The following is a 25,228-nucleotide window of genomic DNA, read 5'->3' as shown; positions in this document are numbered from 1 at the left end:
AGCTGTACCAGTCAGATGTCTGTGCCTCGTGTTTTATATACCATGATATTATTATTTTGAGAATGAGTCATTTAGGCCTGCTTTATCCCTTTTATGATCAGTGTGGTGGAATGTAGGCCTACATCAATCTAGCAACAAAAAAACATATTCTCATAGCGAGCACGCACGCACCAGTGTAAACTAATCACACACACCAAGCACACACACCCCCAATGAGATAATAGATGGAGCTATGGTGGGCTGATGGGGGACGTGGGTGTGATAGTGGTGGGTGTTTAGACTGAGACCGGGGGGTTTGTGTTTGGCCGCTGGGTCATGAGTCTGTTTGGACTGCTAGCTTGAGAGTCCTTGTTGTGTATTTAGACATGATTGATACAGTATAAACACACACCATCATCCAGCAGATGGCCTGAGCTGTTGCCAAGTATTCCTCCGGAGGAGAATGGGTTTTTATTTCAGTTTGCTATCCCCCCCTTTCCACCTAATGGATCTGGGGGAGTCGGTCAGTAATCTGGTCCTAGATCTGTGTCTGAGCTGGGTAACTTCTATCCGGAGTATACCTTACTGTTGTTAACTCTATTGCATTACACTAGTGCCTCATCCTGCCCTGTGCTAATGCCCTTCCTCCCCAGAGGGTGGCGCTGTGGCGGAGGTGGCTCACATGGAGGGGGTGACCCAGCAGACTCTACACTACACCCTGGCCAACCAGGCCGTCCAACAGGTTCAGATCCACCGCATAGGAGAGGATGGACAGGTCCAAGTGGTGAGTGTCACACTCTCCTCTCCATCCTGCCCTACAGCCCTGATTTATTTAGGTTAATCTCTCTATCTCATCCTCTTTTGCTTCTCTCTCCTTCTCTTACCTGCCCTGTTTCTCTCTCTGGCTTACTCCCTGTCTTCTATTTCTCTCGGTCGCTCTTTTTCCCCTCTTTTCTTTTGCACTCCCCATTTCTCTGCCTTTGGTCTCGGTTCTTCTCTTCACAAACCCCTGCGCACACACAACTTAGCATGGTGGCTAGGAAAACTCCCTAGAAAGGCAGGAACCTAGGAAGAACCTAGGCCAGTCGTCTTCTGGCTGTGCCGGGTGGAGATTATAACAGTACATGGCCAAGATGTTCATAGATGACCAGCAGGGTCAAATAATAATAATCACAGTGGTTGTAGAGGGTGCAATATGTCAGCACTTCAGGAGTAAATGTAAGTTGGCTATTCATAGCCGATCATTCAGAGTTAGAGACAGCACGTGCAGTAGAGAGAGGGTCCAAAACAGCAGGTCCAGGACAAGGTAGCACGTCCAGTGAACAGGTCAGGGTTTCATAGCCGCAGACAGAACAGTTGAAACTGGAGCAGTAGCATGACCACGTGGACTGGGGACAGCAAGGAGTCATCAGGCCAGGTAGTCCTGAGGCATGGTCCTGGGGGGGTGTGTGTGTGAGAGAGAGACTCCCCCCAGGTATAACAGATTGACCCTATCCCCCCGACACATTAACTATTGCAGCATAATTACTGGAGTTTGAGACCGCAGGGGTCAGGAGACACTGGCCCCGTCCGATGATACCCCCGGACAGGGCCAACCAGGCAGAATATAATCCCACCCACTTTGCCAAAGTACAGACCCCACACCACTAGAGGGATATCTTCAACCACCAACCTACCATCCTAAGACAGGCTGAGTACAGCCCACGAAGATCTCCCCCACAGCACGAACCCGATGGCTCGCCAACCCGGACAGGAAGATCACATCAGTGACTCAACCCACTCAAGTGATGCACCCCTCCTAGGGACAGCATGGAAGAGCACCAGTAAGCCAGTGACTCAGCCACTGTAATAGGGTTAGAGGCAGAGAATCCCAGTGGAGAGAGGGGAGCAGATCAGGCAGAGACAACAAGGGAGACAGTAGGTATGTACGGCAGGACCAAATCAGAAAGATGGGTAGGAGCAAGCCCACGTAATGCTTTATAGGTTAGCAGTAAAACTTTGAAATCAGCCCTAGCTTTAACAGAAAGCCAGTGTAGAGAGGCTAACACTGAAGTAATATGATCAAATTTTGGGGTTTTAGTCAAGATTCTATCAGCCATGTTTAGCACTAACTGAAGTTTATTTAGTGCTTTATCCGGGTAGCCGGAAAGTAGAGCATTGCAGTAGTCTAATCTAGAAATGACAAAAACAGTTATTTTGTTATTTGGGAGAAGTATAGTTGTACATACAACGACAGGCTAAGAACAGGCTAAGTCCAGAATTCCACCCTTGCGCACTATAAAAAGGAAATGATCATTATTTGTGAAAGTTTTGTGTTCATCTCGGTTGACCCAGAACTACAATCTTGCGTAATTTGGGAAGATGCTAGTCTGTCCATGAGAGATTAGTTTTGCGTTAATATCCAATGCAATATTATCATGTAGAAAAATGAGAAAAATATGTATTAGTGAGTAGACCTGGGTTAAACTATTTGAAATAATTGTAAATACTTATGTGTTTGATTGAGCTTGCCTGGCTTAATGGTCCAATGTAAACTGCAAAACCCACCCATCTGGCACTCCAAGCAGGCTAGAGCAAACGCTCAATGTACATTTTGAAAGATTTCAAATAGTATTTGAGTCTAGGCCTAGTGGGGAGAGAGTGAATCATGATGGGGAGGTTACCGTTGTGCAGTTATTACCCTCTTGATATTCTACAGAGTATTAGCGGGTGCAGCCAAGCCTGAAATTTACGAGTGCTGCTAATGCAGTGGAGGAAATGTAAAGCATAGGATCTGTCAGGCAGCAGGGCTCAGACAAGAGGCTGATGGTGGAGGGGTGGGAGTGGATGTATGTGTTAACGGTGCCACACACACATTGTGAGTTCTTGTTCTCTCTCTCTCTCTCTCTCTCTCTCTCTCTCTCTCTCTCTCTCTCTCTCTCTCTCTCTCTCTCTCTCTCTCTCTCTCTCTCTCTCTCTCTCTCTCTCTCTCTCTCTCTCTCTCTCTCTCTCTCTTCCCCTCTCGTTCTCTCATCTTGTTCTCTCTCTCATCTTGTTCTCTCTTTCCATTATCAGATCCCTCAGGGACACCTCCATATTGCCCAGGTCCCACAGGGGGAAGAGGTGCAGATCACACAGGACAGTGAGGTAAGTGTTTCTGTCTGCCCGTCAGCCTGTCTGTCTATCCGGGTATCTCAGTGAGTGACTGAGGGCCACTTTAATAGTCAGTAATGGTAGCCAGTATTAAAGTCATTAGGCAGAGTTCACCGTCAACAGATGTTAAATGTTAATGGTGCTTGTTTATATCTACCGCCTGCCTATGCATGGGTTATTATACTATTTGTTTCCAAATAATACCCAGATGGTCTGTGTCTCTCACTAGACAGCCTCACATGCACAGAATGGGTTGGCTCTAAGAGAGTCAGACTCAGAACCACACAGTGTCTGAGAAATAATTATCTGCCTCAGCATTATAGTTAAATATTTTTAATAAGATGTGGGGAGGAGATTTATTTTGAGGCGACACTGCGCGCGCACACACACTTGAGTAGACATATACATACACACACGTACACATACATGCAACCATCGTGTGTGTGTGTACACACACACACACACACACACACACACACACACACACACACACACACACACACACACACAAACAAACACCTGCACTGCAAAGGGCTGACACATCGTCCAGGTATTCTACGGAGGTTCCTAACCTGTACAACCAAGTCACAGGGAGGAAGACAGTTTGAGAGAGACTGAGGAAGAAAAGCTCTGAAAGCCTTTCCTGCTCTTTGTGATTGGATGCCAGAAAATACATTTTTTCACTCTATGATTTTGTTTGTTTTGGGAGTTCAAAGCTTAGCAACAAAATCCCACTTTTCCCAACTGTCGCTCAGTGTGCGTTTTCATTAGAAACAGGGGCCTCTTCATCAAAGCCATTGGTTTCAGCATGTTGGAAAAGGAAATAAGGCTATTTGGGAGAGATTACCATGCTGCCTGTCCATATGGCAGCTCAGACAGCATTGAATATGAAATAGAATTAGGAGTGAAAACAGAACAGGGAATATAGGCTAAATTGGGCTTGTTTTTCATGTGGTCTTGTTAATGTCATGGCGTCTGTGTGATTTGTTTATGCTGTGTGTGTGTGTGTGTGAGTGAATGATGCTGTGATTGGTATGTTCATTATGCAGTATGATTAGTGGGTGTTTACAAAATGTGTGTGAGACTGTGATGCTCTCAGGCTGTCTGAATGACCCCTCTCTTCTCTCTCTCAGGGGAACCTTCAGATCCACCAGGTGCATGTTGGGCAGGATGGACAGGTAAGTCCCTTCACCCCCTGCAGTAACTTTATCCTCAGTCTTCATTACGGAAAACATTTTAAAACATTTTGCAACAGAACACGTGAAGTCCAGGTAGCTCCTCCGTTTCAGGCCGTTTTCTTCAGTTTGGTACCTAATGAACACGACCCATGGAGGTTTAAGGTTGAAAGTTCCCACAGATTGTTCATTACTTTTGGGTTAACTCAGTGTGCTGGTCCCCCTCTTTCCTGCAGACCTCTTAAATGCGCACCGAGAGGAGCTAGCTCTCTATCCCTGTCTGGTCTGCCTCTCACTCTGTCTGTCTCTCTCTCTCTCTCTCTGGCTCTTCCTGTCTCTCGAATGTCTTTCTTTCTAATCTCTCATTCTCTTGCTCTTTCTCTGTTTTATGTGCCTCTCTCTCACTGTCTGTCTCGCATGCTTTCTCAACTTCCTGTCAGTCTTCCCCCCCTCCATCTCTCCATCCTTCTCTCCTCTCTTTGTGGATAGAGGAGAGGATGGTGTGTTTAGTACAGAGGGCTCTGTTCTTCCTGTTTCTCTGTTCTTTCCTCTGGGATCAAAGGGAACCTCCTGATCAAAGCACCAGGGCTGTGTGACGATCGCAGATCATACATCACAGATGGGCGCTGTGCAGACCAGGGCATTATTTCATATTCATGATCTCGATTGTCTAGAAGCCTGGCTGTAGAGGAAGTGGCTCGCTCTCTTTCTCACGCTACCTAGACTGTTTTTCTTTCTGAGGACAGGTGCGTGTGTGCACAGCACCATTTGTGTGACGTTAACTCTTTCTCAGCTTATGAGTTCTGCCCTTACTAAACCCAAGCTATTTTTCAGCCAATTAGCTCATCCCTTATTCCAAGGTGCTGTCATTGTTTGGAGAGCAGCTAATGTTAGGTAAGGAACTCCAACAGTCCTGGCTACTCCAAACTCTAGACTTGGCTAGCTAGGCTAGAGTAAATGCCCCTATGTGTGCCAATGGTACTTTCCACAATATAATAGTTTATCACTTGTCATTTACCTAGCTTGAACTCCAGCTGTTCTCGGTATCTCCATAACTCATTGAACTCGGTGATTCTCAAATTATAGTATGTGTTGATTGCGAGACTACCTGGCTTAGAGCTAGCCTGGATGAGTCTGTTTCTGCTCTCTTGTCATGCCAATGTTTGGCTTGACGATGACAATGGAGAAGGCACACACTGAGACTAAGACACACTCACGTCCTCAGTTGAACCGGTCGTTGAGTCCGGTGGGCCTGACAGCAGCATTCCTGTTTCTCTCTTGCATCTTGGCTCCGGTTGCAATTTGGTACTGGTTCTGATTTTGAAGCCGACAAAAGCGAAAACAGTTATACAGTAGTGGTACAACTCTGTTTCCAATGTTATTTAGCACTAACGTGTTGTTAACTCTGTCTTTCTGCTTTATTTAGTACATCTCACTTATCAGGTCATGGCTAGTTCCTCGTTGTTTACACTTTTACTGTAAGACTATCAAATGCATCCCCCCTCCCCACACTCTGATGACATTGTAAAACACCTTCTGCCATTAACACTAGATCCAGCCACTCTGTGTAAACACACTGTGTAGTGCATTGAAGAGCAGAGTGTGTCTTAGATCGTAGTGCCCCTCACAGTGCCAGAGTGTAGCTAACTAGGCTGCGTCTCAAATGGCACCCTATCCCCTATAATATAGTGCACTACTTTTGACATAGGGAATAGGGTGCCATTTGGGAAGTACCCTAGCCGTGTATAGGGACTTAACGAGGCAGGGTCCTATCCCCCTGGCAGAGCATGGAAGCCTTGTCCAATAAAGACCCTCTCTTTTCTTTTCCCCCTTAACTTTATTCGTAGTTTGCACCTCTGTCACGCCATTGTTTTGAACGTTCTCAAGCTGCCCTCTGTTGGTGGCGCCATAGTGGTGCCCTAAAGTGTTGATAAGCCACATATTTAGTAGGAAACAACTTTGCCAGCGTTATCATGTTGTCAAATTTACTTTTGACAGATGGCAGTGTTGCCATTAACTAGCAAAGTTTGTCAGAAATAGCTGGCAATACTAATGTTAGCTAACTAAAATCCGGTGGCCTACCCCCAATCTTAGCTAGCTAGCTAACGTTATACTGCATCTAAAGTCAATCTGGTGACATCAAAAGGTTTTTCTACCAATTATTGCCTCATTTTGAATGTCATTGTATTTGCAAGCCACTGTAATTCACTTTTGATGGAATCTTCATCAGTGCCCATTGACGATGCATTGAGTAGAATGCTCAGTCGGGCATCAGTCCAAAACGAACGTTCAAAACAATATTGTGACCAAACTTGCAATCCATGAATAGCTTGTATTTTGTATTGTATCTGTAAAATGATATGTGGCCCGCGCCAAAACAAACACACTGTCCATTCTTCTAGCCTTGTGTTCCAGGTCTGGCTTTTCACACACCCACACACACATAGACATAGACACAGACACATGGCACACACACACATGCACAAACAGTGACTCAATGGCATCTTCCCTCCTTGCTGGTGTGTTTTCCCAGGGAGTGAGACAAGAATAGCACTAGCTGACTCGGTCAGTATTGTTCATATGAGAGCGTGGTGTTTTTGTGTTTGTGTAATTGCTCTGAACATGGATGCAACCCAGATCAAATGAAAGGAAGGACACATACATTCTCTCTCACACACACACATGGAATATAAAGGCACATAAGAATGGCGCGTGAGTCACTTCTGACTTATGAGTCACTTCAAATCAAAGTTTATTGGTTGCTTACACAGTTTTGCAGATGTTATCGCAGGTGCAGCGAAATCTTATGTTTCTAGCTCCAACAGTGCAGCAATATCTACCGAATAACAACACATACCAGTGGAGGTGTCAAACGGTGGGTGTAGCTGGTGCATGGAAGTCAGGCGCAGGAGAGCAGAGATGAGTGGACAAAGCACTTTACTGAGGCAATTATTTGAACAGAACCCAACCACGTCACAAAAACAAATGCCCAAAGAACAAGTGAGGCTGCCACAAAGCACGGGTACAAAACACAACCCAGCGCAAACCAGCCGGAAGCGTGCCAACCTGACAATAAACAATTCCACACACAGACATGGGGGGAACAGAGGGTTATATACACGACAAGTAATGAGGGAATGTAAACCAGGTGTGTGGGAAAACAAGACAAAACAAATGGAAAATGAAAGGTGGGTCGGCAATGGCTAGAAGACCGGTGACGTCGACCGCCGAACGCCGCCCGAACAAGGAGAGGAACCGACTTCGCCGGAAGTCATGACAGGAGGCTCCTCAGAGGAGGAAGGAGAGGACCATCCTCTCTGTTTTAATTTTTTTTTATTGTGAAATATTAGTTAGCCTTTTTAAATAAAACTATACTAAATATTCACATCACCAAATCATTTCTAAAAACACACTGTTTTGTAATGAAGGTCTACAGTAGCCTCAGCAGCACTCTCTGGGGTTGCACCATGGTGTAGCTGGAGGACAGCTAGTTTCCATCCTCCTCTGGGTACATTGACTTCAATTCAAAACCTAGGAGGCTCATGGTTCTGACCCCCTTCTATAGACTTATACAGTAATTATAACTTCCAAAGGACGTCCAACAACCTGTCAGAGCTCTTGCAGCATAGGCCTCCCAAGTGGGGCAGCGGTCTATGGCACTGCAATGCTAGAGGCATCAGTACAGACCCTGGTTCGTTCCCAGGCTGTGCCACAACTGACCGTGATCGGTAGTCTTATAGGGCGGCGCACACCTGGCACAGCGTCATCCGGGTTAGTGGAGGGTTGTGCCCAGGGGTGCTAGGCCGTCATTGTAAATAAGAATTTGTTCTTAACTGACTTGCCTAATTAAATAAATGAATTGGCATGTTGTCCACCCAATCAATGGATCAGAGAATGAATCTAGTACTGAAGCATAAGCTACAGCTAGCTAGCAGTGCATAAAATGTGGTGAGTAGTTGACTCAAAGTGAGAGAAAAACAATAGTTCAACAGTTTTGAACAAATTTATTTACCGTAATTTCCGGACTATTGAGCGCACCTGAATATAAGCCGCACCCACTGAATTAAAAAATATATATATTATTTTGAACAGAAATAAGCCGCACATGTCTATAAGCCGCAGGTGCCTACCGGTACATTGAAACAAATGAACTTTACACGGGCTTTAACGAAACATGGCTTGTAAGAAAAATAAATAGGCTTTAACGAAACACGGCTTGTAACAAAAATAAATAGGCTTTAACGAAACACGGCTTGTAACAAAAAATAAAAAATTAGCAGTAAGCTTTAGTTGTCTTTTTGCACTGAGTCAATTCCTCACGCTGCTGTTTCCAACGTCTTATCATCGACTCATTAAGACCAAGCTCCTGTGCAGCAGCTCTATTTCCTTTTCCAACAGCCAGATCAATCGCCTTCAACTTGAAAGCTGCATCATATGCATTTCTCCGTGTCTTTGCCATGATGAGGGTGACAAAATGACTACCGTAATCAGAATGATGGGAAGTTTGAGAGCGCTCGATTTAATCTCAACAGTAAACAAAAAAGTTGTTTGACCTTAACCCGTTAGGCAATTTCATTGGTCTAATGAAAGCTTCATGCCGGCAAAAAACTGAGCACGTCACAGAATGTGTTTTTTGTAGAAAAAAAAATGAAAGCGGGAAAAATCCATATATTAGCCGCGTCATTGTTTAAGCCGCGAGGTTCAAAGCGTGGGAAAAAAGTTGCGGCTTATAGTCCGGAAATTACGGTATTCAAAAATGAAGAGAGAGAGCTAGCTATATTTTTGTATTTTTTTCACTTTCACTTAATTTGCTAGCGAATGCAGCTAGCTAGTTTAACCTACTCAAACATCCTGCTCAAACAGAGAGGGATGCTGTGTTAGCCAGGTTGTCTATGGCTATCCAACACTGGAGCTCTTCCAAGTCAAGGTAATTTTTTGTTTTTATTAATTTATTGCAACCTGGGCCCGCTGAACAGCTTACTGACTGTACACTGTACTGCATGATTGTAGCGGGTTTGCTGACGCATTAGTTCAGGTATCTATGTTGACTAGCTATGATGTTAGTTGATATGGTGACAACGATGTAGGCTGTGTGTAGTGGTTATGATATGAAGGTTTGCTTGGAAAGTTTTTTTCGCCTGGTCACGCAGCTGACGTGTTGTGCACTGAAGTCCACAAGTGGAGGGGAAAAGAGCGGGCAGATGCGAGAAGGGATTATACAACGAGCAGATCATGCTGTTTGTATGTGGCTTCTATTAAAATGAACTGTGTTTGCGTGTGAGTAGGGCTGTATTCATTCTGCAGATTCTGTTGACGAATGTTTTTTAAACGGAAGCAAACAGGAGGAAATGGGATAAATATACCTGAATTTCGCTAATAGAAACTCTTGTTTGCAACTGTTAGACTGATGATTACAACTTAGATCAGATAGATGCAGGCAAGAGTGTGCAAGGCGGTAATGAATGTCACGGTCTGTCACTTTGATTACTCAAATTTCTCAAGACCTGTGCGCCTACGTTGTAAACTTTAATTTACAGGCTAGGTTGTAATGAAAATGTGAGTGTCATCTATTAGCCTTAACCTATCGATGTTACTTTGAGCTGGGTGAATGGAATATGCTGTAATAGAAATAAGGCCATGTTCATAAAAAAAAATATTGTCCTCCCTCATCTTAAACGGCACTGACTACCACTGATACACACATAATCTAAAAGTTAAAAAATAACAAGAAATTAAGACATAACAGAATATATGCATGTGAATGGTGTGTATGGACAGTTTAAGTTAAGACACCTATAAGTGAAGTCAGATTTATCCAAATAACTTGATTACTTGATTGCATTCCGGATTGTGTTCTGTTCATTGGGCGCTGGTAATGCTCGAACATGGTGAGGTCACAGCAAAGATTGTCAAAAGACCATAGAGAAATGTGGTTGTCCATTTGCAGCATATCCATTTGGGCCTGTGAATGAATCTGCTACAATCTACAAGGCTGTTTCTGAGTTGGCAGGCTACAGCTACACTTAGTCTCTGTGATGTCATTGTTCCTCCAGTGCAGTGGGATACTGCTCACTCAGGCTATGTTAGTGTAACTTATAGCACACTGCTGGAAGACTTCCACATCTCCACCCTCCCTCCTCTGCTCTCTTATCTGGGCCGCTCATCCCTCCCTTTCTCCATCCCTCTCCTTCTGCTATACATAGACTGGCCCTGTCAGGCAGAAGCTGGGTGCTTCCCTCCGCACCTCTCACTTCCTCTCCACACAGCTGCTGACTGCTGCCCTCTGAGGTTCGGTGGGGATGCTATGTTTCATGCGGTGACTGATGTTTCTGTGGCGGTGGGATCCACAGTGGTCGTTCGGCGGATTGTGGCTTGTGTAAGGGGCGTGTATTCATGGTCCAGACACAAGAGTTGTAGTATAGGCCTGAGTCATTGCAGTGCTGTGTAACATACTGGGGATTGTGACTCCCTATCACAGGTCTTGTTAATGGGTGAGGGTCTACAGTCTGCTCTGGGTTTAGAGGGGAAAACTAAGAGAGAGGGTTTTGGCCAAAACAAGACAGACAGAGACTGGCCCCCATCTTACCCTCTCCATCCTCTCCACTTTACTGTGACTGCCATAGTTTCTGGACATTTCCTGCCTGCTAAGAGTTCTGCAGCATGGTATATCACTTACCCTGTGTGTGTGTGTGTGTGTTTGTGTGTGTGCACGCCTGCATGCCTGTAGGTTTGTGCGCTCGAATGTGTGTCCATCCCTCATTGACAGTCTTTGGCTGTTGAGGTCCTGGCAGGGCTGGATGATGGATCCAAGCAGTCCGATAACTTATTCATGATGCTGGAAGAGCAGGCTGGCCTGTGAAACCATAAAGAAATACTCTGTCCTCTCGTCCTCTCTGCTCTGTTCTAACCATAACCATCTAACCATCTAACCATACCCTAATGGACACTGAATGTGTGTGTGAGAGAGAGGGCTCTATCACACACACACTAGACACCCTTACCTCACACCACCAGGAGCTGAACCACATCTCACTCCTGGAGATAACCATAGACATCATCCTCTAAATTTACTGGCTCCTTCTTCCAAGTCTGTGTCATTCACTGAGGCTGTACCAGAACACTCCCCCCATGCAACCTCCGGTAGAGCCTCGGACCAGGCCTCCTCCTGTCAGGCAGATGTTGCGTAACACCTGGAACATCCTGAGGTTCTGCTGTTGTGGATCAGCAGTGGGAACCGGGTCAGGGATCAGTGATCCTGGCCGGACGGCTCAGTGTGTCCTGGAGTCTGTCCAGAACCCCAATCCCCTCTCACTTCCCCAGGCCCATCTGTCTGTCAGGGGCTGTATACTGTACACCAAAGGGAGAGAGAGATGGGGAAGGGGAAAGCGGGAGCGATAAGTGGATGGGGGGGGGGGACAAGAGGAAGCTGGCAGGGGAGAGAGAGGGAGAAATGGTGGTTCAGATTAAGAGCAGGAGGATGGGACAGGTAGAGGGAGATGAGATACGGGGGAAGCAGCACCATATCGTAGCAGGGCTGTTTGGAACTCAGCTCCCTCTGAATTCTAATCTGTTGCTTCCCTCTGGGGCTCTGCGCTGGACTCTGGCTCGACTGAACTTAGCTCATGGCCCAGAAAACACAAGAAAAGCACCAGGAGATGGCTGCACTCAAACTAGTGATTGCTATTTGGCAGTTTGTGTGTGTGTGTGTGTGTGCGTGTGCACTTTTAGAGATCACAAGCACGTGTGTAGGAGTTTGTGCTTGTTTGTTGGGGGTGTGTGTGTGTTTCTAATAGCAGGTTGACATCAGTTCCTCTCACAGACGGCTGCAGTGAGTTTGCTACAAATTAGGCCTAGGTGTGGACTTTCAGTCACCATGTCTCTAATGTTACTAATGTTTGACACAGAGCAGATGTTGAGGAGGTCCACAGGGTTAAGCACACAGACTTAGAACATAAGACACTCTGGATCGAACCACTGGACCACAGCCCGAATTTCTATTTAATCGTCCTATTTCTCCCTGTCCAAGAATGTTGTTGATAATATCATGGGAGAGCTTGTTGAGCATTTTGGGATCCACAATGCAGGAGGGAAAGAGAGGGGGGAGACTGAGAGGGGGGAGACCGAGGGGGGAGAGAGACAGTTGAAGATGGAGTAAATGGCTCCACCCGTAAATAATGTCCATGGAGGGGAGGGGGGAAGAGGGAATTGGATAATTGGAAACCGAGTGATATACTTACAGAGATACATTAAACATGGGACATAAAACATGCATGTTAGCAGTGTAGGATTTAAAGCTGGTTCTATTACAGAGGATCCCATTTCAAAGGAACTGTTTTTAGGGAGCCTGCGCTATCTCATATAGACCTATGGGAGGAAGATAAGGGGCTTTCCCTCAGATCACAGATCATTCTGTAGATCTCCAAGATCATAGATGGAGGTCACAGATCGCATGCCAAAATGTCTGTCTAGTTGGTCTTTGCTTTGCTGTGTAAGTGTTGGTGCATATATCATTGTTTGATGTTTATGTATGTGTTTTTCAGTGCAAGTCTATGTGGGGAGAGTCATCCGTGTGTGTGTGTGTTTGTACTGGCCGAGAAGTACTTGATGTCCCTGGTAGTGTGTTAACAAGAACCAGATTTCTCTGGTAGCAACTTCACTGTGCCTGGAGCACCACCACCACCACATCCAACCTCCAGACTCCTGCTGGGTTCTAGCCCACAGCCACCCCATGAAGATGCAGGGCTTAGTGTCTCAAATTACACCCTATTCCCCATTTAGGGGTTAATCATAACTACTACCTAGTGTGTTTTCACACATAGTTTTGAGCTATAGTTTGAATCAGAGTTGATTTGTTACTTTGTATTTTTTTTATTTGGCCCATTTTGCTTTTACATTGTCAAACCACTACAATTCCTAAACAAAACCACTTATCCATGCAAGTAATTTGTTAATTGGACACAAATGTTAATCTTAAATCCATCTATGATTATCATGACGCATCACTTGTGTCCAAATCTTCATATTACTTTCGCTTTTGTCTTCCAACAACATGCGGGAGGAATTCGCAATAGCCGCTCTAACTTCAACTTGAATAGGTTATATTCAGTAGCCTATAGCCCCTGTCTCCCCTAATCTGCATCGGATACACTCATCAATCCACTGCTACTCACAGAATGTCTGAGATATCAAGTTATGATGCTGCATGCATTTTATCAAATGCTTGCAGTCAAACAACTAGTAATACTGCACGACTGGTTATTTTCCTGTGTTTGGTCTGGACTGCATTCTCACCTGCCGCTGAATCGGACCAAGATCACCCTTTTTGAGCAAACCACGGTGCGTTGTTTAGTGCGCGAGTGTGGATAGTGTTCACACCAGTCCAAAGGAAGAGAACTTAGGGGGTAAACGCACCAGAGTTCTGAAAAAACGCTACAAACCAATTAGGTGTGAAAGGCCCCATAGTCACATTTTCCCTAGTGTCTCATTTACATCAATGCATGACTAAGGGAAAATTTGACACATTTTGGTAACATTCCTCTTCCTTGAAGTTGTCTGTAGGCGAGTAGTGACGGCATCCACAATAATCTGTTGTTTACTTTTGCCACAACCAGGAGGTAGCATGATTAGCATCTTCCCCCCCAAATGATGTTAACAAAGCTGCATTGCAAGCTGTAACAAGTGTCGATACCTGAGACGAACCTGTCCATCTTTTCTTTCCTGCGAGAATGTTATTTGTTGCAGTAATATCTGAATATTCCAATGCTCTGATAGTTCCATCAAGCCACCGGTGAGTTTTGCAGCTGGTAATCAATCTGCGTCTGAGTGCCCAACAGAAAAGGAAGCACACAATACAACTTTATTGTCCATGTTACAGCAAACAGACTGATGTGGCTGTGAGAATACATAAGGAAATAGTTCCAGTTTTGCGTAACAAAGTTCCAGTGACTATTTCAGAGCATGCAAATAAAAAAACGAACAAACTTAGTTTGAATTGTTTTTGAGGACGTTTCGACTTGGAAGGCAGCTTTGCTAACATCGGTAGCATGAATTACATGCATTTTTTTTAGATGATGCTAATCATGCTAACCCCTGGCTGTGACAAAAGTTAACAACAGTTTATTGTGAATATGGTCACTACTGGCCTACAGACACAACTCAAGGTTGTGTGTGTAGGCCAAATAGGAATTTGACCCCAAAATCTATTTTGGATGTGCTATCCCTTTAAGAATACACAGCCAATAAACACACATGTTCCATCCCATCCCGCTTTGATGACACAAGCAAGCAAAGATGATGAAGAGGATCCCTTTAAAAGGGTCCATCTTTTGTTTTCTTTTTCTGATGAAGACTGCTCGTATAAACAGCAGTAAAAACACTGAATGATGCCTCTATATCAGGATAAAGAGGCTTTTATTTACGTCTGTAAATAAGCCAGAGATGTTCTTTCATGTAAGACAGTTGTATCGTGCGCCATGTGGGCGGCATGTGAAAAGCACGGAGGCGAGGGTGCGGCCGCTCCCTCAGAGCGGGTTTGCCAGAGGTTGCCGGGAGGTCAGAACGATTTTTTTTAGTTTTACGGCATATATATCACGTCCATCTAAACAAACATGCTAATTACAATCATGATAAAGTGATCATTGTAAATAATTATTTTAAAGGCCCTCGTAAAAATGCATTTGTCAATCAGCTAGGCCAAGCTAGATTTTTGAGCCAGAGAACAGACATGAGTGTATATAGTACACTGGGGGCCTGTCTCGTTAAAAGAAAAAGGCCCTGCTAAATTACAGAAGTTATTTCAGTCATCGCAGAGGCCGACCGAAGGCCTTTGATTATACTGGTCCTGGATCAGAATTCAAACCGATCTGGTTTAGTCAAAACCACACTAGCCTTGACTGAAACTGTAGTCTACTGAAAGGCATGGGAGTTGGAGGAGAGAAAGAAAATAATATAAAGCAGGGTTAGTGTTAATGGAGGTGTCAAGCCTGTGTTTAGGAATGGTGTTATCGAGTGGGTGGAGGAGAAACAGTATATGCAGCAGAGAGAGTGAGAGTAAGTGCCTTTAGGACAGATTTAGAAAGGTTAGGGCTTTATTTTCATTTGTATTTCTGCAACTCCTCACATCCTAACTCCTTGCCGCCTCCTCTCTCGAATATTAAGATGGTGGTTACATGATAGTGCCAGGAGTTTTTCCCTTGCCACCTGACGATAAAAATAAATAAACACTTGTAGTTATCTACATGTTTTTCCTGGTCAGGTCATGTGGTTAGGAAAAACTCCTGGCCTTAGTTCTATGACTTGAACTGATTCACTCCGGTAGGCATTCCACTCATAAGCAAAGCAAAATATTAGTTGAGGAGATGATGACAGGTGGATTTCAGGGTGCTCTCTTTCCAGCTGTGGAGACAGCACATCTGTACAATCTTATTTTGATCACTCTGATGTCGCTGAGATTTTCCTGAGAAATTCCAATGAGCCTTGTGATTTGCATAAATTCACTGAAAACCCTCAGTTCTCTTTCTTGCTCGCTCAAATGCTAAAGCAGCAAACAGAAGAAAGGTCCTACTACTCTAGGTCCTACTCTACTACTGCAACATTCAAATGTACAAAAATGTATCTGAAGGCCAGCCATACACATCAACAACCATCATTTTATATAGCTTAACACAAGATAGATATTGGTCTTCACTACGACGTACAAGTGTATCCGAAATACAGCCATAGGGTACACCTAAACTGTAACCTATTTTTAGCCTATCAAAATTAATGAACTCTTTTTTTTATAATCAAATCCTCCTACTGCGGGATTATTTTACTCCTGTGATGATAACTGGTCAAATTAATATCCGACTGTAGATCTGTGTTGAGAAAGTTATTTAGTGGGGATAGTTGACTTGGAGAGGGTATTTTTCAACTGACGCTCCAGGGCTAGGCTTAACTAATAGAGGATCTTCAGTGTGACTGAGTGTTGGGTTTACATCTGAACATCGTATTCTATAGAGGGATACAGTAGACTGACAGACTTTTGGAAGGATTGAGTAGGAAAGGGGACTCGGAGCATCAACTCCAGCTGCTCCCTCTGTGTCCTGATGCCCCCCCACATCTGTCCTGACTGGCTCAGGAGAGCTGCTGCAGATGTTGTTGACGGGCTATAAAGCAGGGAGGAAGTTCCAACCTCTCAAACTCCAAACGTTTATTTTTTCTATTCTTTTCTTTTTACACGTTAGATCTGAGAGGATATGAGTGATTCTATTGGGACTGATAGAAAACAGATTGGAGTGGTGCCTCTGATTTATTTGAGCGGTGCCTCATAAAAGTGTTTGTGTGTGCTTGTAGGTCTTTGTGTGTTTGTGGGTTGCAGTGAAACAGAGCTCTTTGACAAAACATGCATTCATGCACTTAGATAAATGTGCACACACACACTACCCAGTGCCAGAGACCTGGGTTACAACATAATTCATTATTTCAGATCAATTGCACAGTCAAACTTTAACCGTTGAAGATCGAAGGGTTGTGTACAAGTTAACAAAACAAATATGCTTTCTTTTGTTTTCTAACAACTGTCTTATTGCCCTGTATCTTTTCATTATTCAATCTAAACCAGAATCATGTGCAACCAAAAGTGCAGTTTGAATTGGGACAACAAAAAAGAGGTTGGGCTGGGAAAAAGGTCCTTGTTTGCACAGTTGGTTATTGTGTTTCAATCTGGCCCTCTCTGGCTGTTTTTTGCATTAAGACGCATTTGTTGTTTGGTTCTCTGCCTTCTTGCGCCCGACACTGTATTTCTTCAGTATCCTGTCTCCATTACTGTTGAAAGCATTATGGCATAAAGAACAAAAAAAGATAGATTTATCCACTTTTCTGTTCTTTTCAGAAGGTCATCGCAACTAGCAAACTCTGCTGAAGTGAATTTAAGCCGACTTGTTTGTTCGTTGTATTTTCTCCTCCAGCTCTCTTTTGGCATGGAGACAGCGTGGGCTGTTCTGATGCAGCCATCTAATCCTCCCTTCTACACACACACACACACACACACACACACACACACACACACACACACACACACACACACACACACACACACACACACACACACACACACTCATTGGGCCACGCTAGTATGTTACCGGTGTGGATAGACAATAAGAAATACTATTTAGGGGCCCCAATAACACAAGCTGGAGGACAACAGTTACTAATGCACTTAAGAGCAGCCGAACTACCAGGTCCTATTCTCATTTATGTGGTTTCTCTCGCCAAGTTAGATTTTTCTTTCTATTGTGTGTTTTTATTTTCTGACAACTCACTGCAAGTGGATGTGATTTTGACTTACGTAATGCGTGCGAACTTGGGTCTAAAGCACAAATTAGGCTATTGGAAGCAGTGCAAGTGTTGCGTGCCTGTGTAAAAGTCAGAATATGGCACTGAATGGATTGTCCCCCCCGGGGGGCTGCGTGTGTCTGACTCTCCAAGTGTGAGATGGTGTGTAGTTTATGCCGTATCGCTAACAGATCTCTATCATGTGTTTGGGTTAATGTGGTTGATGTGTTTCCTGAATGTCAGACCCATAATTTCATACTACAGTTTGAGTGTTTTTGATCAGAACACAGTCCCTCCCCTCCTGTGTAAGAGGTGCGTAACTGGCTGCAGGGAAGTCAGGCGCAGGAGAGCAGAACTGGGTAATAACCGGAGCAGTTTAATGAGGCAAAACCAACGGCACCCAGAACAACAAAATATGGGTTGAAATAACCCGTCGCAAACCAGTCTGAAGCGCACTTACACTTTACAACAAACAATTCCACACACAGACATGGGGGGAACAGAGGGTTATATACACGTCAAGTAATGAGGGGATGTAAACCAGGTGTGTGGGAAAACAAGACAAAACAAATGGAACATGAAAGGTAGATTGGCGATGGCTAGAAGACCGGTGACGTCGATCCCGAACGCCACCCGAACAAGGAGAGGAACCGACTTCGGCGGAAGTCGTGACATCCTGACCTTTTCCTACAATGTGTTCTGAGGAGAAGGTGAGGAGACCGGATTTGAGGAATCAGGGAATGTCAAATTGGGAAAGAGATGAGCTCTTTTTGCAAACCAAGTAGTGGGACAGGAAGTGGTCCCTGGGAGACTTCCTGTATTCGCTGTAGAGATCTCACACAACGTTCCAGAACTATAAACCCCTCTGCTCTCTGTGTACTCAGATCCTCACAGCTGAGAATGCTCTCATAAAGGATTGAAGTCCCAACCTATAATCGAAGAGTACAAGAGTTAGTCAACCCTTGAATCCCCCGTCCTCCTTGATTGCACACTTACAGTGCATTCGGAAAGCATTCAGATCTCTTGACTTTTTCACCTTTTGTTACGTTTAGCCTTATGCTAAAATAGATTTTTTTTTTTTTAATCCCCTCATCAATCTACATATAATACAAAGCAAAAACAGATTTTTGCTTTGTATTATATTACTACAAATAAAAAAACTGAAATCACATTTACATAGGTATTCAGACCCTTTACTCAGTACTTTGTTGAAGCACATTTGGCAACGATTACAGTCTCGAGTCTTGGGTATGACGCTACAAGCTATGCACACCTGTATTTGGGGAGTTTCTACCATTCTCTGCAGATCCTCTCAAGCTCTGTCAGGTTGGATAGGGAGCATTGCTGCAGTTTTTTTCAGGTCTCTCCAGAAATGTTCAATCGGGTTCAAGTCCAGGCTCTAACTGGGACACTCAAGGGTTGTTTTCCCGTGGGGCGAAGGTTCACCTTCCAAGTCTGAGGTTCTGAACGCTCTGGAGCAGATTTTCATCAACGATCTCTCTGTACTTTGCTCTGTTCATTTTTCTTCAATCCTGACTAGTCTCCCAGTCACTGAAAAACATCCCCACAGCATGATGCTGCCACCACCATACTTCAGCGTAGGGATGGTGCCAGGTTTTCTCCAGACGTGACGCTTGGCATTCAGTCAAAATGGTTCAGTCTTGGTTTCATCAGACCAGAGAATCTTGTTTCTCATGGTCAGAGAGTCCTTAAGGTGCCTTTTGGCAAACTCCAATCGTGCTGTCATGTGCCTTTTACTGAGGAGTAGCTTCCGTCTGGCCACTCTACCATAAAGGCCTGATTGGTGGAGTGCTGCAGAGATGGTTATCCTTGTGGAAGATTATTCCATCTCCACAGAGGAACTCTGGAGCTCTCTCAGAGTGACCATTGGGTTCTTGGTCACCTCCCTCCCTGATTTCTCAGTTTGGCTGGGCGGCCAGCTCTAGGAAGAGTCTTGGTGGTTCCAAACTTCTTCCGTTTAAGAATGATGGAGGCCACTGTTCTTGGGGATCTTCAATGCTGTGCCTCGACAATCCTGTCTCGGAGCTCTACGGACATTTCCTTCGACCTCATGGCTTCGTTTTTGCTTTGACATGCACTGTCAACTGTGGGACCTTGTATAGTCTGGTGTGTGCCTTTCCAAATCATCTCAAGGATGATCAGTGGCTCAATGGAAATAGGATGCACCTGAGCTCAATTTTGCATCTCAAAGGAAAGGATCTGTATACTTGTAAATAATATATTTCTGATTAAAAATATATATACATTTGCAAAAATGTCTAACAACATGTCTTTGCTTTCTCATTATTGGGTGTAGATTGAGGATTTTTTTTTGTTTAATCCATTTTAGAATAAGGCTGTAATGTAACAAAAAGGGAAGGGGTCTTAATACTTTCCGATGGCACTGTAAATATACTAGTAGACACTCAAATGCTACACCTAACACACTTGGAATTTCGCTTTACCTAACAAGGTCAGAATCAATTAATAATTATTTGGTAATTATTAAGTACCTGCCCTGCCATGTTTACCTACACTGTTACTCCCTACCGCATACCAGCTCCACCATTTTCACCCAATACCTACTATAGTTCCTTACTTACCTGCCTTGTTGAATTCATTCATCATGTTGTAAGTTATCATTTATTTCCTCTTCGTCTATTACCATGTTCCTTTTCACCTAATACCCTCCACACACCAGCTCAACTATTTTTGGTCATTACCCACCACATCTACCTGTCAGTCTTTCATTACCTCACAGAATTACCTGCTTTCTCATTTTCACCTATCACCCCCCCATATACCAGCTTAAGCATTTTCATTTAGTATCAACTACATTCCTAGCATACTGTCATGACATTCCTGCTTCACCTGTATGTAAATGACTAGGGTCGAATGTGTGTATCCCTAACAAACAGATTAAGCCTAGTGTCTTTCTACAGGGTTCGTATGACTGATGGCCTATCTGTATTTATTTCACAGCCGTCTGTCTTTTTATGCGGAGCTGACTTGAACTTTTGATGTACCGCAGATGCATATAACAGAATGTTTACAATCGATTCATCTGTCTGTAATGGCCCTTGGTCAGTCTGTTTCGCTGTGGTCAGTTAGTGTATACACAATCACTCAGACTACAATCTGCAGCCTTCAGTTTGTGTATGTTCACTCAGATGACTCTCAGCAAGACCACTCTCAGACCAAGGCTATGACCCTCTGTAAGTGGTCAGTGTGTGTACGGACCCTTTGTCAAGCATTTCGCTACACCTGCAATAACATCTGCTAAACATGTGTATGTGACCAATAACATTTGATTTGAATCACACACACCCTGTCAGTCTGTGCGTGTATATTACAATACCACAGAGCAGTGCCCCTAGAGCAGATTTGGGGAGTTAAGTGCCTTGCTCAAAGGCAAAATGGTAGTAGGTAGGACATAGGATATTAGACACAGCAACCCTCCAGCTGCTGGCTCACTCCTGCCGGATTCCTCTGTCAGCCCTGGGATTTGAACCGGCAACTCTCTGATTACTGGCCCGTCTCTCAAGGCTACAGTCACCCCAAATCAGCCGGTCTTTAGTTCACTATGTCTGTCTAATTTTGTGGCACTGATCTGGCTAGCGTAGGCCTTTTCATCTAATAGTTCCCATCAGGCTGGCTGGGAATGGTGTGTTCTGGCTGCATCAGACATTGTGGTGAAGTTAAAAAATCTGTCTAAATCTCCTGGAGCCTGACACAGCCCCCCCCCCCCCCCCAGAGTTCAGCAACTTCAAAGTGAAGGCCGGGGTTTGGTTGGGGGTGGAAGGGGAGGGTTGGTAGGGCAAGTGGGTCACATACAGCGTCTGTAATTGGGGTTTTTAAGGCTTAGTTTTTTTCTGCAGATTCTGATTCATCCCCAAATTGGGTATGTCTGTTAGGCCTGCACCCAGCTGCTCTACTGTATGTAAATGACTAGGGTCGAATATGTGTATCCCTAACAAACATAACATGGGAGTAAGTCAGACTGGGTTAGAGCTGCAGACGGCATCAAATACCAGAGAAGCTTCACATCATGCAAGAGGTAGAGAGAGACAGACCATGTTGTAGTGTAGAGTATTAGATGCAAGCGAGAGCCATGGTTTTATTTACACACACAGCTACCTGTGAGGACTTTTTGGGGACCAACAGTTGATTCCCATTCAAAATCCTATTTGCCTTAACCTTAACTCCTAATTCTAACCCTAAACCTAACCCCTACGCTTTTAAATGTTTTTTTTCCATTTTAGGACCGGCCAAATGTCCTCACTTGTTCGAATTCTCCTTGGTTTACTATTCTTGTGAGGATTTCTGGTCCTCACAAGTATAGTATCAAACACACACAGCTCACTTAATATTTCCCTCCATCAGTCTTGCTGGGTCAGATGTGATGGTATGTTAGCTTTGCATGTCTGTTTGCACATTCAACAACTTATTACAGTTGGCCTACTGTATGTTATCCAATTAGGTCTAGACGTCATAACTCTAAACCTATAGCCCCGGTTTCCTATAGTGTGTGTGTGAATGTAAATCTACAGGAATACCCCACACCATGTTTCTGCTGCCCCATCATCAAATCAAATCAAATGTATTTATATAGCCCTTCTTACATCAGCTGATATCACAAAGTGCTGTACAGAAACCCAGCCTAAAACCCCAAACAGCAAGCAATGCAGGTGTAGAAGCACGGTGGCTAGGAAAAACTCCCTAGAAAGGCCAAAACCTAGGAAGAAACCTAGAGAGGAACCAGGCTATGAGGGGTGGCCAGTCCTCTTCTGGCTGTGCCGGAAGGAGATTATAACAGCACATGGCCTAGATGTTCAAATGTTCATAAATGACCAGCATTCTCAAATAATAATAATCATATTAGTAGTCGTGGGTGCGACAAGTCAATAACACAAGAGTAAGTGTCAGTTGACTTTTTCATAGCCGATCTTTGAGAGTATCACTACCGCTCCTGCTGTCTCTAGAGAGTTGAAAACAGCAGGTCTGGGACAGGTAGCACGTCCGGTGAATAGGTCAGGGTTCCAGCAGGTCTGGGACAACAGGTCTGGGACAGGTAGCACGTCCGGTGAACAGGTCAGGGTTCCATAGCTGCAGGCAGAACAGTTGGAACTGGAGCAGCAGCACGGCCAGGTGAACTGGGGACAGCAAGGAGTCATCAAGCCAGGTAGTCCTGAGGCATGGTCCTAGGGCTCAGGTCCTCCGAGTGAGAGAAAGAAAGAAAGAAAAAGAGAGAATTAGAGAGATCATATTTAAATTCACACAGGACACCGGAAAAGACGAGAAATACTCCAGATGTGACAGACTGAACCTAGCCCCCCGACACATAAACTACTGCAGCATAAATACTGGGGCTGAGACAGGAGGGGTCAGGAGACACTGTGGCCCCATCCGATGAAACCCCCGGACAGGGCCAAACAGGTAGGATATAACCCCACCCACTTTGCCAAAGCACAGCCTCCACACCACTGGAGGGATATCTCCAACCACCAACATACCATCCCGGGACAAAGCCGAGTATAGCCCACAAAGATCTCCGCTACGGCACAGCCCAAGGGGGGGCACCAACCCAGACAGGAAGACCACGTTAGTGACTCAACCCACTCAAGTGACGCACCCCTCCCAGGGACGGCATGGAAGAACACCAGTTCATCATGCTGAACACCAGAACATCATGCTCTATTATTATTGAGTGTGTTAAAAGACAAACTCTGGCACAGCTTGGCTGTATTTCAACACAACAGGGTTTCCCCTCTCTCCTCTTCTCTCTGTTTTATCTTTCCCTCCCTCTCTCCCTCTCTCCTCTTCTCTCTGTTTTATCTTTCCCTCCCTCTCTCCTTTTCTCTCTCTCTCTCTCTCTCTCTCTCTCTCTCTCTCTCCATGGCGGCTGTGCATGGGAAACAAAACACTTTTTCAAGTGGTAGGGCTCTTATTGGCTGATCTCTGTCTTTAGCGTTCCCTATTGGTCCCCTGCATCCTCCGAGACTTGTTTGCTAGATTTTCCCTGAAGAAGGAGCATTCTCTCCTTCTAGTCACTGTTACCAGTGTCTCTACGTCTCTCTGTGTGTGTGTGCGCGCCGGCACTAGTCTGGGCTTGTTACACCCTGATAGTTGTGACTAATAAAATAATGTAAACACACATCGGAGCATAAATGTCTTTCTGCTGTTTGTTTTAATTGGCCTCTCTTCAGGGAAGTGTAGCCAGCCAGTTAGTTACAGAGCAGACCAGGTCCTGGCAGTAAACTCTTGATTCAGAGCATTAGCTAGCTGGCAGAAGAAGCTAACAGTGGCTGCATCTGAAATGGCACCCTATTCTCTATATAGTGCACTACTTCTGACCAGAGCCCTATGAGCCCTGGTCAAAATCAGTGCACTATGTAAGGAATAGGGTGTCATTTTGGGTGATGCTAAGCAGACCTCTTCTGGGGGTCGTGTGTTGAAGTTTGACACACAGACACATTGATTGACCCTTGCACAAGCACTCACCACAGGCAAAATTGTTATTGCAATTATATTAACAATAGTTTTGTGATTAATTTAAGCAAATTAATTGTGAAAAAGAATTCCTCAATTTTTTTTCAATTACATTTTATATTAATCTCTCCCCTTTCGCTCCCCTCTAACCTCCCTCTTTTTCTCGTACTTTTTCTCTCCCTCACATTCTATCCCATCTCCCCTCTTTCTCTCACGTTCTCCCTCCCTCTCCCTCCCTACCTCTCCTCCCCCTGGTCAGGTGCTGCGTGGGGCCCAGCTGATAGCAGTGGCGTCAGCTGACGGAGGTGCCACAACAGTGGAGGGCTCCCCCCTACAGGCCAGTGACATCCAGGTGCAGTACGTCCAACTGGCCTCTGTCAACGAGCACACCGCTACTGTACAGGTGAGGAACGCACGCAAACACACAGAGACAGACAGATGTCCTTGGATGAACTGGCCATTGAGTCCGGTGGGCCTGACAGCAGCATTTCTGACCTTCTCTTTTGCATCTTAGCATCGGTTCCAACTTCCTGTTGCTCAAACTCCTGAGGTACACCTTTTACATTTATGCACATCCAGTAAAGTAGACTGCAAAGGTACATTAGAGGTCAGTGCGGGACTGATTTCCTCATCACGCTGCCTCAGCTTTTCATACTGTAACCGCCCGGTCCCGCTGGCTTTTTGTCGGATTCCTACCTGCTCCCGCAGGAACTGGTCCCAAACCCAACCGCAGTCCCACAAATGTTATTTTAGGTGTATGTGATGCAGATCACTTGGCAGCCATGGTCCCAGCTATTTTGCATTCAGTAGGCAATATCGAAATGTGCAAAAAATAACCCAAGAAATAGGTTAAATTACCAGAGTTTCTCATGTGGCCCATTTATTTATATTAGGCTATCAGTATTACTGGGCTTCGTCAGCGAATAGCCTAAACTTAGTTTGAAAGAGAGACAGAGTTGGCTCGAGAACGGACACTTGCACTTTCTCTTGAGCTATGTGTTGCGTAATAGCCTACCTTAATAGGAGCAGAACGCTTGGAGGCAGAGACAAATATGAGTGATCAATATTTATTTCCAGACAATGTGGTGGGCTTAAACTATAGCTTAATAATATTTAGGAAGTACATTTCCTTCATTTCC

At 44.7% G+C, this 25,228-nt stretch overlaps 1 protein-coding gene across 2 annotated transcripts in view; it reads left to right on the top strand.

Annotated features, from left to right (window-relative positions):
• LOC106573315 (protein BANP) overlaps positions 1 to 25,228 on the top strand; it is a 72,613-nt gene that overhangs the window by 32,309 nt on the left and 15,076 nt on the right. For both annotated transcript variants that reach the window (XM_014148265.3, XM_014148264.3), the window contains exons 9-12: positions 633 to 763; positions 3,034 to 3,105; positions 4,245 to 4,289; positions 24,349 to 24,492. In XM_014148265.3, coding sequence (XP_014003740.1) covers positions 633 to 763; positions 3,034 to 3,105; positions 4,245 to 4,289; positions 24,349 to 24,492 — 392 coding nt within the window. The remainder of the gene's footprint in view (positions 1 to 632; positions 764 to 3,033; positions 3,106 to 4,244; positions 4,290 to 24,348; positions 24,493 to 25,228) is intronic.

This window comes from Salmo salar, chromosome 16, assembly GCF_965601325.2.
Source record: "Salmo salar chromosome 16, fSalSal1, whole genome shotgun sequence".
Classification (NCBI taxonomy): domain Eukaryota; kingdom Metazoa; phylum Chordata; class Actinopteri; order Salmoniformes; family Salmonidae; genus Salmo; species Salmo salar.
This window is presented reverse-complemented; position numbering and strand designations above follow the sequence as displayed.